This window comes from Eubalaena glacialis, chromosome 4, assembly GCF_028564815.1.
Source record: "Eubalaena glacialis isolate mEubGla1 chromosome 4, mEubGla1.1.hap2.+ XY, whole genome shotgun sequence".
Lineage (NCBI taxonomy): Eukaryota > Metazoa > Chordata > Mammalia > Artiodactyla > Balaenidae > Eubalaena > Eubalaena glacialis.
This window is the reverse complement of record NC_083719.1, coordinates 159051227-159071507: the sequence shown is the minus strand read 5'-3', so window position 1 is coordinate 159071507 and position 20281 is coordinate 159051227. Positions and strand designations below refer to the sequence as shown.

Sequence of the window (20281 nt, the reverse complement as noted above, 5' to 3'; positions counted from 1 at the left end):
TTCTTTAGTAGTTGATACATAGCTTCAACCATCAAAATGGTTAAAATGGTATGATAATTTGAAAATATACTCTGTTTTAAGTAGATAGGCAGATAACCTATATTTAAACTTATCTTGACATCCTGGAATGAAGAAACACTTCGTCAGTTAGTGGCCTGGCCTTTTAACTCATTTCCAGTTTGAAATTTCTGATTCCCACAAAATTTGGTGCAAGTAAATTTAAACATCCAGGGACTTCCCTGGTGGTGCAGTGGTTAAGAATCCGCCTGCCAATGCAGATGATGCGGGTTCGAGTCCCGGTCCGGGAAGATCCCACATGGCGTGAAGCAACTAAGTTGGTGTGCCACAACTGCTGAGCCTGAGCTCTAGAGCCCGAGAGCCACAACTACTGAGCCCATGTGCTGCAAGTGCTGAAGACCGCATGCCTAGAGCCCGTGCTCCACAAGAGAAGCCACCACAATGAGAAGCCTGCGCACCGCAATGAAGAGTAGCCCCCACTCACCGCAACTAGAGAAAGCCCGCACGCAGCAATGAAGACCCAACACAGCCAAAAATAAGTTTTAAAAAATTTGTAAATTTGAACATCTAGTACTTTGTTTAACAAGCTGCATTTTCAGGGAATTCCCTGGTGGTCCAGTGGTTAGGACTCTGCTTCCACTGCAGGGGGCACTGGTTCAATCCCTGGTCAGGGAACTAAGATCCCACATGCCAAGCAGCCAACAACAAAAAAAGGCGACCTTTTCAAATAGAAGAATTCATGAGTCAATAACAGTATTAATAGCGTCAGTAATTGTTGGCTTAGTAGATTGCACGTTTGCAAATAAATAGGTAGAAACAATTTTAATTCTTAAAATTTTGAGTTGATCATTTGATCACGATTTTTGAGAGGTTGCTATATCCAGCAAAATCCTTAATCTAAAGGTTTGTTTGGTTAATTGGTTTTATTTTTTCCATTTTTTTATAGAGGGAAGGTAAAGTTTTAAGTCAGGTTGGTTTTACAACTCCTTGGCCAGTCCAGCCTTTGCGGCCAGTTTTATGTTAGTGATTTTTAAAAATATAATGCAAAAGTTGAATAATGAACCTCTAAATATATATAGCCCAGCTTAAAAAATTAAAAACATTTTGCAAATTTTGTTTCATCAGTTCCCCAACTTATTTTCCTGTTGCATTTAAGTACAAATGTCAGATACCATTTCATCCATATTTCTGTACTGTATATCTTTTAACGTGAGTTTTTAATGCCAGTATCACACCTAACAAAATAATTCCTTATCTGGTAGAGTCTATAAAGTTTCATGATTGTCTAAAGAGTTCTTTTAAGTTAGTTTGAATCAGTACCCAGTCAGGGTCCACACAGCTAATTTGTCTCAGATCTCTTAATCACTATGTGCCTTTTTTTCTCCCCTTTTTATTTCTTTGCTAATTGAAACTTGGTCATTTGTCTTTAGAGAATTTCCCATATTCAATATTTCATTGGAGTGGTGTCCTTTCCTCTAGTCCCCACTTATCCTGTAAACTGATAGTTAATGAAAGGAAGTTTTTTTGTAGTATTCCTTCTGATAAATACAGAAGGGATGTTAGAAATACACTGTGTTGCTACTCTTTATAAAATAATATATTTGGGCACCAATCATCAGTGGATGCTAAAACCATGAGGGGAAAACTGATGGAGAACTTTATAATGAAGGGATCAGGCTGAACCTCAGGTTGACAACCAGATGGATGTGTTGATATGCTTCTGAGGTGATGCAATAGGAAATACACAGCACCTGTGGGGTATCACTGCCTTTAAAACAAAAAAATTGAACTTGGATCTAGTCAAGCCTGTAGATTGAAATTGAAATATAGAGAAGCATCCCGGCCCTTTTTGTTCATTTCTTACCTGTCTGTTAATTCTTTGGGATAGCAGTTCAATGAATTAAAAGAGCTCAGACTTCTTACCAGCATGGTTTCAACTTTAGTCCCAGGTCTTCTCTGTGTTTGGAGGAGTTAGTTACTTTAAAGTAACTGTACTTCCTTACTTGGAATTACTTAGGGATAATATCTGTTATCCAATAGCCAATGCAGGGGACACAGGTTCAATCCCTGGTCTGGGAAAATCCCACATGCCGCGGAGCAACTAAGCCCGTGCGCCACAACTACTGAGCCCATGCACTGCAACTACTGAAGCCCATGCACCTAGAGCCCATGCTCTGCAACAAGAGAAGCCACAACAGTGAGAAGCCCGCGCACCACAACTAGAGAAAGCCCGCACACAGCAACAAAGACCCAACACAGCCAAAAATTTTTTTTAAAAATTTTTTAATCTAGCAGATTACCTGGCTTTTAGTAGTCCCACTAGTAAATAGCAGTTATGTACTTTGTTTTCTATAAATGCTTTAACCCCTAGTAAATAGCAGTTACTTTGTTTTCTATAAATGCTTTAACCCAGGTGACTTCATGTTTTTTAAAATTTTCCCAATAATGTTGGTTGTTCCTCTTTAGAGCACCAGGAATTACAAAACTATCAAGAATTCTACTTTTGGCTCCCTATCATAGCAGTTTTTATTGTGACATTTCACTGAAACTGGAAGGGGGAATAGAATTTTCAAAGAATTTTTTTTTTTTTAACCAATCAAGAATGGTCAACTATTCAGATACATTTTCTTACATTCACTCCTTTCCTGGTTTTAGTTTATTTTTAAATGTTGCAATTCTGGGGAGAAGTTAGGGAGAAGTTATATATAATTAAAAGACTTTAGCATAGATTTAATTGTAAAGACTTGAAACCATCCTAAATATCCCAAAGGAGCAGACACCTCATAGGTCTAGTTCTTTAGATACTATCAACAGCAGTTACATGTAAAGAGATCAAAGATTAATTGTAGATTTGGAGGAGTTCCCATGCACCCCCTCCTCCCAGTGACTTAAAATGTTTCCCATTACAAATATAAATGAAAATTAAGGGTTTTTTAACTTAAAAAAAAAACAGTGCTGCTTTTTTTTATCATGAGCTTTGAATTTTATTTTTATTGAAGTGTTAGTTTCAAGTATACAGCAAAGTGATTCAGTAATATATATACATATATATGTGTGTATATATATATATATATTCCTTTTCAGATTCTTTTCCATTATAGGTTATTACAAGATATTGAATATAGTTCACAGTGCTATACAGTAGGTCCTTGTCATTTATTTTATATATAGTAGTGTGTATCTGTTAATCCCAAACTCCTAATTTATCCCTACCCCCCTTCCCCTTTGGTAACCATAAGCTTGTTTTCTATGTCTGTGAGTCTATTTCTGTTTTGTACGTAAGTTCATTTGTATCATCTTTTTAGATTCCACATATAAGTTATATCATATGATATTTTTCTTTGACTTATTCACTTAGTACGATAACCTCTAGGTCCATCCATGTTGCTGCAAATGCCATTTTTTCATTCCTTTTTCATGGCTGAGTAATATTCCAGTGTGTGTGTGTGTGTGTGTGTGTGTGTGTGTGTGTGTCCGTGTGTGTCTGTGTGTGTCTGTGTATCCACTCATCTGTCAATGGACACTTAGGCTGCTTCCATGTCTTGGCTATTGTAAATAGTGCTGCTATGAACTTTGGGGTGCATGTGTCCTTTCACATTAGAATTCATTTTCATCTTTTCTGGGTATATGCCCAGGAGTGGGATTGCTGGATCATATGGTAGTTCTATTTTTAGTTTTTTGAGAAACCTCCATACTGTTTTCCATAGTGGCTGCACCAAATTATGTTCCCACCAACAGTGTAGGAGGGTTCCCTTTTCTCCACACCCTCTCCAGCATTTATTTTTTGTAAACTTTTTGATGATGGCAATTCTGACTGGTGGAGGTGATACCTCAGTAGTTTTGATTTGCGTTTCTCTAATAATTAGCAATGTTGAGCATCTTTTTGTGTGCCTGTTGGCCATCTGGATGTCTTCTTTGGAGAAATGTCTATTTAGGTCCATTTTTTGATTGGGTAGTTGGGTTTTTTGTTATTGAGTTGTATGAGCTGTTTGTATATTTTGAAAATTAAGCCCTTATTGGTCACATCATTTGCAAATATTTTCTCCTAGTCCATAGGTTGTATTTTTGTTTTGTTTATGGTTTCCTTTGCTGTGCAAAAGCTTATAAGTTTGATTAGGTCCCATTTGTTTATTTTTGCTTTTATTTCTTTTGCCTTGGGAGGCTGTCCTAAGAAAACATTGCTATGATTTATGTCAGAGAATGTTTTGCCTATGTTCTCTTCTAGGAGTTTTATGGTGTCATGTCTTATATTTAAGTCTTTAAGCTATTTTGAGTTTATTTTTTTGTATAGTGTGAGGGAGTGTTCTAACTTCATTGATTTACATGCAGCTGACTGTCCAGCTTTCCCAACACCACTTGCTGAAGAGACTGCCTTTTCTCCATTGTATATTCTTGCCTCCTTTGTCGAAGATTAATTGACCATAAGTGGGTAGGTTTATTTCTGGGCTCTGTATTCTGTTCCATTGATCCATGTCTTTTTTTGTGCCCATACCACACTGTTTTGATTACTGTAGCTTTTGTAGTATTGTCTGAATTCTGGGAGGGTTATGCCTCCAGCTTTGTTCTTTTTCCTCAGGATTGCTTTGGCAAATCTGGGTCTTTTATGATTCTGTATAAATTTTAGGATTATTTATTCTAATTCTGTGAAAAATGTCATGGATAATTTGATAGGGGTCGCATTAAATCTGTAGATTGGTTTGGGTAGTATGGACATTTTAACAATATAAATTCTTCCACTTCGAGAACATGGGATATCTTTCCATTTCTTTGAATCATCTTCAGTTTCTTTTATCAATGTTTCACAGTTCTCAGCGAATAAGTTTTTCACCTCCTTGGTCAGGTTTATTCCTAGGTTTTTTGTTGTTTTTTGTTTTTGATGTGATTATAAAATGAATTGGTTTTTTACTTACTCTTTCTGATATGTCATTATTAGTGTAAAGAAGTGCAACAGATTTCTGTATGTTAATCTTATATCCTGCTACCTTGCTGAATTCATTTATCAGTTCTAATAGCTTTTGTGTGGAGTCTTTATGGTTTTCTATATAGAGTATCATTGTGATCTGCATATAATGACAATTTTCCCTCTTCCCTTCCAATTTGGATACCTTTTTTAAAAAACCCAGTGCTTTTAAATGCTGCTGGATTTACTCTTAACTAAAGGCAACATGGGTAGCTACAGTTTTGAGAATGATTGATAAGGCCTAAATGATTAGAGTATGTCATTAATAGAGGAGTTTAATTTTAAAAGATCTTGCTATTATTTTTTAATATTTTTTTCAAATTATTTTTAGGAACATTTAAGTTATTTTGTGTGTCCTCACAATAATTGCACACATGAGAACAATATGACTTGCGTGACAATGCTTGCCTGCAGAGTCAAATTGAATTTACACCCTGGGATTCCCTGTATAGGTAGACAAATTAGGTATTCTCTGTAGTCTCATCTATGAGTTGAAATACTAATACCTAACTTCCCAAGAGTGGTTGTGAGAATTCAATGAGGTAATTTATATAAAGTAGCTGTTATTTTCACCATTTCTTGATTTATACCCTATATTCTTTTTTTTTCTTTTTTTTTTTTAATCTATAGCTTTTTGGCTAGGCACTATGTGAGTTGTATTTGTCTGTGCTTTCCACAGGACGGACACCACAGAAACATTTTTTTTTAATTAATTAATTTATTTTTTTGGCTGTGTTGGGTCTTCATTTCTGTGCGAGGGCCTTCTCTAGTTGCGGCGAGCGGGGGCCACTCTTCATCGCGGCGCGCGGGCCTCTCACTGTCGCGGCCTCTCTTGTTGAGGAGCACAGGCTCCAGACGCACAGGCTCAGTAGTTGTGGCTCACGGGCCCAGTTGCTCCGCGGCATGTGGGATCTTCCCAGACCAGGGCTTGAACCTGTGTCCCCTGCATTGGCAGGCAGATTCTCAACCACTGCGCCACCAGGGAAGCCCTACCCTATATTCTTGATTTATACAGTATTCTATAGTCTATAAATGATTTTCCTATACTTTTGGTTTTAGTCCTATAGGAACCATATGAAATGAGCACGAATAGATACTATTTCCATTTTTATGTTACCATGGTACATCGTTTTTCCATCCATTTATTTATTTATTTATCTATGAAGTGTTTTATGTAGGAAGTATATATCTGGGTCTTGCATTTTTATCTAATCTGACAATCTTTTTTTTTTAAACATCTTTATTGGAGTATAATTGCTTTACAATGGTGTGTTAGTTTCTGCTTTATAACAAAGTGAATCAGTTATACATATATATATATCCCCATATCTCTTCCCTCTTGTGTCTCCCTCCCTCCCACCCTCCCTCTCCCACCCTCCCTCTCCCACCCCTCTAGGTGGTCACAAAGCACTGAACTGATCTCCCTGTGCTATGCGGCTGCTTCCCACTAGCTATCTATTTTATGTTTGGTAGTGTATATATGTCCATGCCACTCTCTCACTTTGTCCCAGCTTACCCTTCCCCCTCCCCATATCCTCAAGTCCATTCTCTAGTAGGTCTGCATCTTTATTCCCATCTTGCCCCTAGGTTCTTCATGACCTTTTTTTTTTTTTTTTAGATTCCATATATATGTGTTAGCATGTGATATTTGTTTTCTCCTTCTGACTTACTTCACTCTGTATGACAGATTCTAGGTCCATCCACCTCAGTACAAATAACTCAATTTCGTTTCTTTTTATGGCTGAGTAATATTCCATTGTATATATGTGCCACAATCTTTGCCTGTTAGTTGTGTTTAGACCATTTATATTTAATGGGATTTTTGATATTTTTGGGTTTAGATTACCATCTTCCTATTTTTTATTTTTCCCATTTCTTCCCATTTTCCTTTTTCTGCTTTATTTTGAACTGAGTATTTTTCATAATTCTACTTTATTAGCTGGTTTATTAGCTAAACCGTGTGTGTGTGTGTGTGTGTGTGTGTGTAGCATTTGCTTTAGAGTTTGTAGTATACATCCTTATCACAGTATGCTTGTAATTGACATTATACTATGTCACATATAGTAAAAAGAATCTTGTAACAATAAACTACCATTTCCCCCTCCTGGGCTTTACACCATTTTGCCATACATTTTACTTAGCCATATGTTAAAACCCTGCAATACATTGTTATTTTTGCCTTAAGCCATCTATTATCTTTTAAAGAGATAATAGATGTTCTTTTTTTTTCTTTTTTTTCAAGCTTTTTCCTTCTGTTTCATTTTAGATAGTTTCTACTGCTATATTTTCCTTTTTTTTTTTTTAAATTTATTATTTATTTATTTGGCTGTGTTGGATCTCCATTGCTGTGCGTGGGCTTTCTCTATTTGCAGTGAGCGGGGGCTACTCTTCGTTGCGGTGTGCGGGCTTCTCACTGCGGTGGCTTCTCTTGTTGCGGAGCATGGGCTCTAGGCACACGGGCTTCAGTAGTTGTGGCACACGGGCTCAGTAGTTGTGGCTTCTGGGCTCTAGAGCACAGGCTCAGTAGTTGTGACGCACGGGCTTAGTTGCTCCGCGGCATGTGGGATCTTCCCGGACCAGGGCTTGAACCCATGTCCCCTGCATTGGCAGGAGGATTCTTAACCACTGCGCCACCAGGGAAGTCCCATCTACTGCTATATTTTCAACTTCATTAATCTTCTGCTGTGTCTAACCTGCCTTTAATCCCATACAGTTTAATTTTCATCTCAAACATTGTCATTTTAGCCTCTAGATTAGATCTTTTAACAAAAATCTTTGTCTCTACTTAACATGTTCAGTCTCTCCTCTTAGTTCCTTGAACGTATAGAATACAGGTATAACCTTTAATATCCTTATCTGCTAATGCTATCATCTCTTTCATTTCTGAGGTGGTTTTGATTGATTGCTTTTTCTCCTATCATGGGTCATATTTTCTTGCTGTTTTGTGTGCCTGGTAATTTTGGCTTTTTGTTTTACCTTGTTGGTTATTGGGTATTTTTATATTCACTTCAGCTTTATTATGGAACATGATTAAATTACTTGAATCATTTTGATCTTTTCAGGTTTGGGGTTTAAGCTTTGTTAGGCAGGACCAGAGCAGCATTTAGTCTAGGGCTAGTTTATCCCCACTATTGATGCAAAATCTTTTGAGTACTCTACCCAATGCCCTCTGAATTATAAGGTTTTCCATGCTGGCTGGTGGGAAGAAGAGCTATCCCTGGCCTGTGTGAGCTGTGGGGATTGCTTCCTCTCTAATTAGAGTCTCATCCTTTTGAGTGGTTCTGTCCTGGCCCCAGTAGTTTCCTCACAAATGTGATGATCTCAGGTGGAGAGTTCTCTCTCTGTGTGCAGCTCTGCTCTCCAGTCCTCTACCCTGCAAATTCTAACTGCCTCAGCTTCTTTGGACTTGCAGCTCCTTCACCTTAGGGTGGCTCTGCCTGGGTCCCCCTCCCTGCACTGTGGCCTGAAAACATCTCTCCAGAGAGTAAGCTGGGACAATCCTTGGGCTCACTTCATTTTTCCCCCATCTCCCAAGGGTCACTGTCCTTCATTGCCTGATGTCCAGTATCTTGAAAACTGCCATTTCATATAGTTTGTCTAGTTTTCTAGTTTCAGATAGACTGAGCCTAGTCCCTGTTGGTATATCCATTTTGCAAACTAGAAAACTGGGGGTCTGAAATAGTAAGTAGCTGTGAGCTATTAGTGGAGCCAGAACTGGAATCTAGGCATTATACATCAATGCCTGATGCTTTTTCCACAATATCATACTGCCTTTTCTAAGTAACAATTTCCTCATGTAATTGAAACTTCTCCTTTTATGCCTTAAAGTTTAATTTGAACCATTTTTGTTGGAAATTTTTAAAAAATGTTTAAGTACCCCCTGCCTTCTTAAACAGAGCATTTTGAATATATCTGAACCTCTTCATTATCAACATTACTTATAATCTTATGCAGTGATTATCAACCCTATCTGACCCAAGTAATCCCTTTTTAATAAAATATTTTATAATGCCCTTTTATCCTGAAGAGTCTGAGCCCTTGACAATCATCAGGCTGGGTTGCTGCACTTGCTATTTACAGTTAGGATGGGCAAAGGAGTGCCAGCAGGTGCCTGGCATATTCCTCCCTGTCCCCACTGTATAAAAGCAGCCTCCTCTCCCTACTTTTGAGGGTCAGTTACTCCTGCCAAAATGGTGACTCTTAGACTTCAGGTCCATGGACACAGAGTTCAAAGTGCCCTGGGGGGCAGCCATAGCTTATAGTTGAATGGACCCTTGCTGTGTGCCCTGGCAAGTGTAACACTCTTGAGAAGTAGGACCTCCAATCCTGCAGGGCCCAGCTTTGTGAGGACAGCAAGCACAAAATCCCCCAGTGAGTCAGGGGGCGTGATGGTGAGTGGAGCTACTCTTGCTTCTACCCCTTGGTTCCTGGACCCATGCATTATTGGAAAAAAAGTGTCATGTAGAGGTCCCTCATTTAATGCGTATTCCACATCCTGAAAGATGGCACTGCAGTCTTTTAGCATATTGTCTCTGAATACTCTGAGTTGGTGCTTCACCTGTGCCTTCAAAAGGCAGTTCCAGTGTTCTGTGAGGCTGGCTGCTTCTGGCTGGTGCAGGATGTAATACAACCAGTGGATTCCATGGTCATGGGCTCACTCCTCCTCTTACTGTGCTGTAAAGTGGGTTCCCTGGTTGGATGCTCTGTTATATAGGACTCCATACCTGTGGAATGGGGAATCTGTATGGATAGTGGTGCTGGCTGAGGCTCTGCAAACAGGGAAGACAAGCCCATACCTAGTATAGCTATCCACCCCTGTGAGGGACAAATTGCTGGCCCTTCTGGGATGAAGGGAGTTCAAAGTAGTTGGTTTGCCACCAAGTAGCCAGTTGGTCTCCCTGAGGACTAGTGCCTATTCCTGACAGGTTAGCCATTTCAGAGGCAGCAGTAGCTAGATTGACCTTGGTAATCTATATGCATGTTAGGGAATGCAATGGATTCCTGCCCACCCCCCAGATCTGCTCTCCACCACTCTGACTCAGCTCTCTGCCCTTAGGAGGCTGACCTCTTTGCATTGCATCATCTGGGCTCCCTTGCCCTGTAGGTTTAGTCAGTGGGAGGCCCAGCAGATCAGAGAGTAAGAGGAGAGAGAGATTATTCCCCAGCTCCTTACCTTCCAAGCCATGGTTTTGCAGAGGTGGTATCCCTTGACCAAAGGCCACAGCTCCTGTTGAGCTGACCTTTGTTTAGCTCCGAGCATTCACAGGGTTCCCACACAGTTCCTTCTTCTCCCCCCTGTAGCTAGAGATGGTAATGGCCTTCCACTGTTTATACTCCAGAGTGCTTCTTCAACATCCCCTGTTGGCTTCCCTTAATCTGCCCCACCATGTAGACAGTCTCTACAATCAGACTGTCTTCAGTCTGAGGATGCCATCTGTTCCTTCCAGGACCCCAACTTACAAAATAGAGTATTTTCTTCCTTGCCTTTTAAATTAAGCTGTAGACAGTAAACATATTTTCGCCTTTCCTTAATTCACTTGACAAATATTTGCCAGATCCTGTACTGCTCTTTGAGAAAACAGTGGTGAACAAGACAAATGGGTAACTTTGTCTTGTTAATAAAAAGGTAACTTCAAACAGTGATAAATGATCTCCCTGAGTAATCCTTCTGAGGACTGCAAGTGAAGCCTCCTTAGATTGGACAGTCTGGGTAGGTTTTTTGGAGATAGTGAGGTTTAAGGACCTGAGGACCTTGACCTGAAGGAGGAGCTTGCTCAAAGATCTGAGAGCAGGATATTCCAGATAGTGAGGCGGTAGGCAAGGGCAAAGGCCAAAGAGACCAATGAGCTTGGCTTGTTTGATACACAGAAGCTTCTGGAATATGGTGAACAATACATGCAGGTGATGGGCAATTTGCCTATGTGTTTGTAGCAAGAACGATGTGCCAACTTGTAATATGGTGTTGGCCTCTTTTCAAAGAAGACAATCCAGTTTGCTGAGCAAGTACTTTTCAGACTATTTATTGGGCATATGCTAGATCTTAGCAAGACCTATCTCTGTATAACCACTTAACTGTGACCCCAAGTTACCTAAGGTCACAGCTACAAAGTTGCAGAGGTGAGATGCCAACCATTTCTGTTTTATTCCAATCTCGGAGGTAATTTTCCCCTCTAAATTAAGGGATTGAGGAGGAATATGTCAGCTGAAGGTCTTCAACAGTGTTAAGAGATAAGTAATCTGTCCAAAGACGCTAATAAATCCAGATACCCAGAGAGTGGGAAGATATAACCGGTCTTTTTTTCAAAAACGGCTGTGGATTTGCCCAAATTACAAAGATCCAAGCAAGTCTGTTGTTTTTATTTGATTATTACTGGAGTTAGTGGGAGAGTTATGTGGGACCCATTTTAGGATACAAAATCCTGGTAGGAATCTGAGCCAGCAGAGAATGTGCTTGACTTCCAGCCTTGCCCCCCTTTCTTGAAAAAGACTGTTCCGGCCATTTGATTCTCATTCAGGCTTTCCTACTTTAACCCTGTGGTGTACATTTGCAACCGAGTCGCAGTATAGGTTAAATGTGGTACATGCTAGATGATTATTTTTGGCCAGGTTGTGTTTCCACTACAGAATTAAGCCATCAGCTCATCAAAAGTTGGAGTTCTTTTTCCCTATCTTTTGCATTTGTTAAAGTCTCAATTTTCTCAAATGAAAGACTTCTCCAGGTCAGGAACAAGGTCTTACAATTTGTTTCCAGCACCGCATGTCTGGCACATAATAAATGGTGAGAGTATTAAATATTCTAAGAGGCATCCTTCCACTAGGCTCAATCCCGACCCTGACTGCGTCTGTATGAATGCACAAGAGGTCGCTTTCCACCACCAAGCGGCGCTAGGGCACCATCTAGAAAGGATTCACTAAGTTTTCCACAGGGTTTGAAGTTTCGTACTTCAAAACTTCTGACACTTCAAAGTGTCAGGTTAATTCACAAGTCGAGGGGAATTTTCCCAACAAATGAATGATGCCGCAGCCAAGGGTAGGCTGCAGAAGGCGCTCTGAGTCTCTGGGTGCACCACAGACCTCTTGGGATCGCAGTTGGAACTCGGGCTGAGGAGTCGCAGAGGTGCATGCGCGGGAGTGGGTGCAGCCCGGCGTCCAGGGCAGGTGAGGGCGGAGATGAGTGCTGCGCGCGGGGTCAGCCAGGTACGCGCTGGGGGGCTCCGAGGAGCCAGCTCCCTTTCCGCCCCCGCCCCCTCGCCGCGCTGGGCCGGCCTGGCCGCTCCTCCCCTGGGTGGGTCCCGGCTCCTTTTCTGGCAGGGTCTATTTGCATAGAGGAAACTGCCCAAAGTGGCCGCTGTGGAGGAGCTGGCGGCAGGGAAGGGGGCGTGCGCCGCGGTCCGCTGCTGCCCGGAGGCCAAGCCCCGCGCCGGGCCGACCTCGTGCCTCGGGCTCTCCAGCACGCTCCAGCACGCTCCAGCACGCTCAGCCAGCGACCCCGGCTCTGTGCACCGTCCCCTCTGAGAGTCCACCGGCGACGAGCACACCATGAGTCCAGGCCAGGGCGCCGGCGGCGACGTGCGGAAGGGCTGCCGGGCGGGCGGCGGCGGCGGCGGCGCGGGGCGCCCCGCGACGGCAGCTGGGGCCTGGGCGGTGAGCGCGCTGTGCCTGCTGCTCTCCGCCGGCTCGGCGGTCGCCTGCCTGCTGCTGGGCGTCCAGGCGGCCGCGCTGCAGGGCCGGGTGGCGGCGCTCGAGGAAGAGCGGGAGCTGCAGTGGCGCGCGGGGTCGCCGGACACCCTGGTCGCCTGGGCCGAGCCGCAACTGGAGCGCCTGCTGCGCGAGGTAAGTCGCCGAGCGCGGGGCTGGGAGTGTCCGTGCGCCGGGAGCCGTCGCGGTGAGGAGCGGTCGCCCGCCAGCCGTGAGCGCCCGAGCAGCCTGCGCGGGGTCGGGGGTGGGGTGGGGAGGGAGGCTGGGGTGCTGGCGGCCGAGGGGTCCTGCTGTTCCCACTCCAGCCTCAGGGTCGGCCTGCGTGAAAAACAACCTAGAAGGGCTGTTTCGGGGACGAGCAGGGGGAGGAAGAGGAAAGACTGCGGACTTTGAAATAACAGATCTGGGGGCGAGTCACCACTGGTGTGTGCGCGTCTCCACTGGTGTGTGCGCTCGGACCGGTGGCTTCCCGCCTGCGTTAAGCGCCTGCCTTCCTACCTGTGCCGGGATAATGAAGAAGCTCTTGCGGGAAGTGTGCGGTGACTTCTGTCACTGGTTGCAGCTACTGTTCCCAACGCTGATATACCTGCAGAGGTGTGGGACCCCCAGCAGACCGGAGGTTTCCTGGTGGCGGGAAACCTCAGTCAGACCCTGGCCGGGGCCCTTGGAGGGACATGGTCAATCCAGCCTGCCCTGTCCACCCTCCGGCCCCTCAGGAAAGTGTTTCAGAACAGCTCCATCTTGGAGATGCTGTGCTGTGCCTGGGGCTGCTTGGGCTCAGCGCTCACCCAGGGCAACCCAGACCTGAGGGGGTGCCAACACCAGCTTGGCAGGGTGAGGGGAATAAAAAACAGTCCGGGCCAAAAAATACAGATTCTCGATTCGGTCGACGCCACCTAGGCGATGCCACCTGGACATTGTGGACACAGCAGTTGCTGAGTTTCCTTGCTGGAAGCATCATATGAGACTCTCTGACACTTCTGTTAAGGTTGCTGCTATGTGTCTTCAAAGCAGGAGCCACATTTGGGACTTCAAATCTCTCACCCATCATGCTGATCAAAACCTCCAGCTTTTGTGCAGCAGGGCACCTCCCCATAGAACAGTGGTGGTAGACTGGCCAGAGCGCCTCTGGCTGTGCTGGCCTCCCTTGCCTGAGCAATCCTCTTCTTCCTAGGAAAGGCAGCTACCCCAAGATCGCAAGCATACTCCCCAAAGGGGCATCCTCAACTGTAGTATGAATAGCACCACAGTGTTTCAAGGTAGAGGAGAGGATGGGCAAGGCTGTTACTACCATTTCCCCTGAACTGTGCCCAGCTGTGATCTTTATTAAAGTAGCTGTGTATCCATTTTTGAGTTAATTTGGATTCTTTAAGGTGAATGGGGGAAGACTGTACCATGCCTTTGTGTTCACCATACCTATTTCTTAGTCACTTTAATTTAAGCCAGTATTACATCTCTTCTAACTTGGTTCTGGGCAAAATTGCTGCTTCATGAAATGATTTCCTATGTTCCTCTTGAAAGTGCCTGCAGATTTTAGAAATCTCTCTGGAGCCCTGCTGGCAACTCCTGGTGATGGTTTCATAATTGCAGCCCATTACCTTTTGGCAAATCCTTAGAGACAAGGGTGTTGAATTGATTTATGGAGGGCCAGTAAAATTTCTACCTGTTAGTGCTATAACTGTGGCTGTTCTTTCGAATAGGGGGCCCTTTTTACTTAATAAAAAATAAACTGCAAGCTTTGATTGAGTAAATCAGAAATCCCAGTAAAACCTTTTAGAAGGAACTTGCAAATTGTGTCCATTCTAATAGGGAGGAGAGTCCTGGGAAAGCAGCCACTGCTGAGATTTTCAAGTCCTGAACTATGCAGATCACAGGAGGCTTCATCCTGCTTCCAAGGAGTTATTGGGCAGAGTATTCCCCCTCTCTCTCCCTCTCTGTTTCTCTCTCTCTCTCTCTCTCTCCCCATACCACCCCCCCCCTGCCACCCCACCCCCCACTTCTTTCCTCTTCATTAATAAGGGGAAGGGAAAATTTCAAATCCTGGGATTTCCACTTGAAATTCGCTATACCGTTCTGCAGGCTATACCATTAGCATAGGACACATCTTAGCACTTCGTGCTACTAGCTAACCAAGTTTGGTGTTGAGGAGTCTCTACTTGGAGCATCTGAGATGCCACACTATGAATGCAGTTGGGGTTCAGCTTCTGGCTCTTTGAGTGTCGCTGTGAAAAGGCATCTCTTTCCCAGGGCACCAGTCTGTTCCTGCTCCTAACCATTCTTCTCACAAGTGTCACTGGATGGGAAATGTACATGGCCTGGCCAGTGACCCTGAGAGTCCCTGGCTGAGATGAGGGGACTCATGGGAGGTGCATAGTGGGAGTTGGTAATTGGGTTTAAATAGATGTGAAGATAATTTAGAAAAACTATTCGATATGAAGGACAAATAAATAATGAACTGAAAATCTCTAAAGAAAGAACCTTTGTACTTGAACATGTTTTTCAGTTCTAATTTGTTCTCAGTGAAGCATCCTTTCAGCCTGTGCTGAAGTAGTTGTGTATGTGAGGATGCCTGCAGCTTGTCCTTTTACCAACAATCTTGTTTTCAGAGAATAGAAATCCTTGCCAACCATACACAACTTTAATGTCAGAAAAAATAAATAAAAAATAAGCCAACAGAAGCCACTGTTAATATGGGACCCACTGTCTTTGTTCCCTTGGGAACAGAACTGTGAAATAACTTCTTTGGGACTGGCTGATGTGCCTGATAATGTAGATATAGAAGCTACAAAAAAGAAATATTCATGATAACTCATGATTATTAAAGACCCTTCCCATGGTACAAAATAAAGAAATGGTTTTCAGAAAATAAAAGCAAGATTTTTGAGCAAGAGTCATTAACAGTAGTATCTTCAGTATGACCCAAAAATATAAATGCAAAACAAGCATCTGATATTATGCTTTTAAAGTGCTTTAAAGAGCTTGCCTCAGTAATCAACCCCCCCCATTAGTTATACCTATAGTTACAGTATTACAAAAGCTTAAATTTTAGAGTAAATAAAATAGCTGCTATACTACAGTAAAAATTTTAATGCAAGGATTAAAGAAATATTTAGTTGTATTCAGAGGAAACTATTTTCAGCTTACAATGGATTTATTGTTGGCTGTTGGTCTTCCATTCTCCAGACCAATCAGTTTGAAAACAAGAAAAACCCAGAGACTCAGGGTAAAATTCAAGCCCTTTGCTTCCCTACCATCAACTATATATATTGGTTAAGTTACCATAAAACCCAGAATCAAATGTAGCTTTGTTTGGCCTCTGTGGCAGCTTGTCACTTATCAGGACTGCTCTAAGGTGTATGCTTTAATAAAAATGCCAATTTTTGAATCCCATGGCACAACTGGAGATGGAGTATAAATCATAGCTACCTTTGTTTCCTTGACATTTCCTGGCTCCCAAACCAAAAAAGTTTCCAGTTACTTCCTGGCATGCTCACTTTATCTCTCCACTCTTTTTTTTTTTTTTTTTTTTTTTTTTCCTTGTTTTTTTTGCAGAAGTTTAGGAGAGCTTTATAATAATAGCAGCATGTTTAGAACGAGCCAACTTTTGGGGCATTCCTTTCACAGATATATTTTGGAATTGTTGAATTGGACTTTTGCACATTAGCTTTGAAGATTCAACATCGCTCCTGAAGTTCAGGGATCTGTAAGCTGAATGAATTTATACCAGCAGGCAGAGAGGGGTAGATGATAAATGGGGTTTCAGTCCCACTATTTACTAGTCCTGGCATCTAACCTCTTTAACTTCCTGAGCTCCAGCTTCCTCTTCCCTAATACGATGGTCACAACTACCTGTGTACTGATGAGCAAATAAGATAATGCAGAGGAAAGTGTTGGTCAGTAAGTCTTTTGATGGTGAGTACCAAAATCCCCCAGTGTGATACCTTAAACAGTACAGTCATTGAATTCTCTTGCATAACCTGAGAATCCTGGAAGTCAGCCTGCAGATCCTGGGTTAGTTCAATGACTTGGCCATGACTGGGGTGCCAGGTCATTGTCTGCCAGTCTCTTGGTCTTTCCTCATGGTCACAATATGGCTGCTGCAGCTCCAAGCACATGTCTTCACACAAGAATAGCCAAGGTAGAAGGGAAGAGGGCAGGAAAAAGCTATCTTCTCGAGAGGCTTTCTTTTTCATTTGAGTCAGGGAACTTTCCTTATAGCCACCAGCCAGAACCAGGGCCAGTGATCATCATCATCCTGTCAAGGGTGATGGGGTTGCCACAGGAGGCTTTGGCCAAGCTTGACGAATCCTCTGAGTCTGGGCATGTTGCCAGTGGAACAAAATTGTAGCTTTGTGAAGAAGGGAGCCTAGGAATGGCTATTGGGGAACAACCAACAGTGTCAGATGGGTACCCTAGAATGTTGTCCTAGAGGAGGACAGGGTGGGGGTGGAGGGAGGGGGAAGTCATCCATTGTTTATTGTTTAAAACTGTGGAACTGCCACAGTTTTCATAACCATACCCCCTTCACTGCTCCACACTTTGGGAACACTCTCCAGCTGCAAAATTTCTGTTTCCCTCAGGGTCCTGCTCTCCAGCCCTGCATCTAACCATAGTAGTCAAAGGCAAGGTTGATGCATTTGGTGTTCTCTCTGGCTCAGTCCCATGCTTTGTAGTTTGTGGTCTTTAACCCTTAAGTGCATGCTGTTCTGATCCCAAAGTGACTGACTGGAGTGGCTCCTCACTGGGGATGGCACTCTAGGGTCCTGCTTTCCAACTCTTTCCACATCATGGCATACACAAAAAATGATGACACCTGCACATCACCCTGCAGTAAGTGGAAGAGGCTGCTCGGACTGGAGGGAACTGGCCCAGCCACTCCGAGGACCAAGGAGATCAGTACACCTGAAAACATGTGTGGTGCCCTATACCCATCAGGTGTGCCTAGGCAGCTCTGCTCCCCCTCCTCACCCCAATCCTGGCCACAGGGCCCCTTGGCTTTTTCAACAGCCATATCTCACTGTGGCCTCCAAATCTCCTTCCAGAGGATCATGGAAGAATCATGGTCCCCAGAGCAGGGTGTCTCTTTTACCTTCATTGAGCATCATCTCATTAGATTCCACCTTTCTAGTTGCCTTTGGATCCTTATACTTTCAAATAGCAACGTGAAAGGACCCCAACTCAGACTGGCTTAATTAAAAAGGGAATTTAACTGAAATGTCCAGGGAAATGTCTGCTCAGGCACAGCTAGAGGTGCCTTGATTTTGTGTTTCTTTGTGTTGGCTCCATATTTGTCAAGGATGCCCTCACTCTTTCCCATGAAGTGGCAGGGCAACTGTCAGCAGCTCCAGGTCCATATCCTCAGCATTAGAGTTTCTCTTTCCCAATAGTCCCCCTGATTCACTCCAATGGTCAATATGGATTACCTGCACCAGTCACTGAGATGAGCCAGGCAACATCTCTGATCTCTGCGGGGGTGGGGGTGGGGGTTGTGTGCACCTGTGCACATCTGTGTGTACCCCACTGGAGCTGAAAGGACCAGGAGTAGAGGATGGTCCCCAAAGGACAATTTGGAGTGTTGTTATTAGAAGGGGAAGAAGACAGGGGGCTGGTAAAACCAAGTAGATGACCATCCAAGGAATAACAAGAGAGAGGCTTGGGCAACAAGCTGGAGCCACATTCTGGAGAAATTCTTCCTCAACGGCTTGAAATCCAGCTAAAGGATTTTTGATCTAATGGGCTAGGCAGTAGGTTGGTAGGTGTTTGTTCTGCAGGTGTTTATGTATATTGATAAATTTGGGTTTACCTGTGGTAGGATCAAAATCTGTATTTCTCTTTGAATATAATGCACTCACAAAATGTGAGCTTAACAAGTTATAGGATAACTTAAAATCTTAAAACTTTCCCACAACAGCATCATGAATTGTGGAAGACAGAGGTTATTGTCCTTGTTTTACAAGGGAGAAATGTCACTAAGAGGGAGGCCATGACCTGTTCCAGGCACACAGGCCAGGCCTGGGCTCCCTCAGGTCAGCAGGAGGCCTTGGAAGGAGGAGTGATAAGGACGGGTGTGTTCTCTCCACCCTTTGTATGAGTTTCATGTCCAGCCGAGGGCAGTCAGGGCCGCCTGCTCCTGGGGCCCACCTTCCTCGGCCCACTTTCTTTTCTTTTTTTTTAAGTCTTTATTGAATTTGTTACAATATTGCTTCTGCTTTATGTTTTGGTTTTTTGGCTGTGGGGCATGTGGGATCTTAGCTCCCCGACCAGGGATAGAACCCATACCCCCTGCATTGGAAGGCGAAGTCTTAACCACTGGACCGCCAGGGAAGTCCCCCTTCAGCCCATTTTCATCTGCTTCCTGGGGAGTGTTCTCCCCATAGGAGTGTACTCATGAGAAAGGAGGCTCCTCTCCGGACTGGTTGAGGAGTCTATTGGGGTGCCCTGAGTCCCAGTGACCTGGAGCAGTGAGGCCAGGAGGTTGCCCAGCTTTGCCTGGTGCCGTGTGTCATGGTGGCCTTGAGGGGCCCGAGTTTGAAGAGGAAGCGCTCTGGACAAGGAATCAGAAGGCCACTGTCTTTAGTCTGTTCAAGCTGCTATTACAAAATACCACAGACCGGGTGGCTTAAACAACAGATATTTATTTCTCACAGTTGTGGAGGCTAGGAAGTCCAAGATCAAGGCGCCAGCAGATTTGGTGTCTGGTGTAGACCCGCTTCCTGGTTCATAGGCAGTCTTCTCCCTGTGTCCTCTCATGGCAGACAGAAGGGTTGAGGGAGCTCTCTGGGGTCTCTTTTATAAGAACACTAATCCCATTTATGAGGGCTCTACTCTCATGTCCTAATCACCTCTCAAAGCCCCCATCTCCTAATCCCATTACAGGGGGGCGGGGGGCTCAATGATTCAGTCTATAGCAGCCACCACTACCTGCTGGCTGTGTGGCCTAGGCTGGTCCAGAGCCTCAGTTCTCTACGCATGAGGCAGGGCTGAGAGCACTGCTCAGCCTGTGGGGAGGGGCCATGGTGATTCAGGAAGAGAAGGGAGGGCTGGACAGAGTAGCTTGTACAGCTCAGGGTGAGCTCTGAGCACTAGATCCTGCTGTTCTTCAGTGTCAGGATCCCAAAGGCCTTTGGTGTAATCCTACACCTTCAGGGAGCCCTCTCCTTCACCACAGATTTCTACACATTTCCCCCTTTTCCCTTAATAATTCTGACCCCTGCCCCCCACTAGGCATTGTTAGGTGTTGGTGGGAGATAGAGTTCTTTCAAACCCTTTTCTCTTTGCTCAGCTCCCGCTGCTCCTGGGCTGTGGCCACCTCCTTTAGGATGTTAGACCCAATGTTGGGAAATAGCGCACCTGCTTGGCAACCCTTCCCCTTCCTCCCTTTTTAAAATTTAAATAACCAAGATGTATGTCGATTTAACATGATTAATGTTATTGATAATCCCACCACCCTAAAACAAGGACATTTAACCTCTTGCACGATTCCTTCCAATTCTTATATGGATGGACAGATTTATGTGTACCTAAGTGCACACACCATTTACACCTTGCTTCTGTATATTCCAACCTTTTATCAAAAACATATTTCCAGGTGCTGCACAGTCTTTA

General features: G+C 43.8%; 1 protein-coding gene across 1 annotated transcript in view; it reads left to right on the top strand.

The window, feature by feature from the left end:
• Positions 1–12517: 12517 nt before the first annotated feature.
• The window catches only part of COL23A1 (collagen type XXIII alpha 1 chain), a 370865-nt gene continuing 363101 nt past the window's right edge, over positions 12518–20281 (top strand). Inside the window, exon 1 of the mRNA XM_061188529.1 lies at positions 12518–12811. Coding sequence (XP_061044512.1) covers positions 12518–12811 — 294 coding nt within the window. The remainder of the gene's footprint in view (positions 12812–20281) is intronic.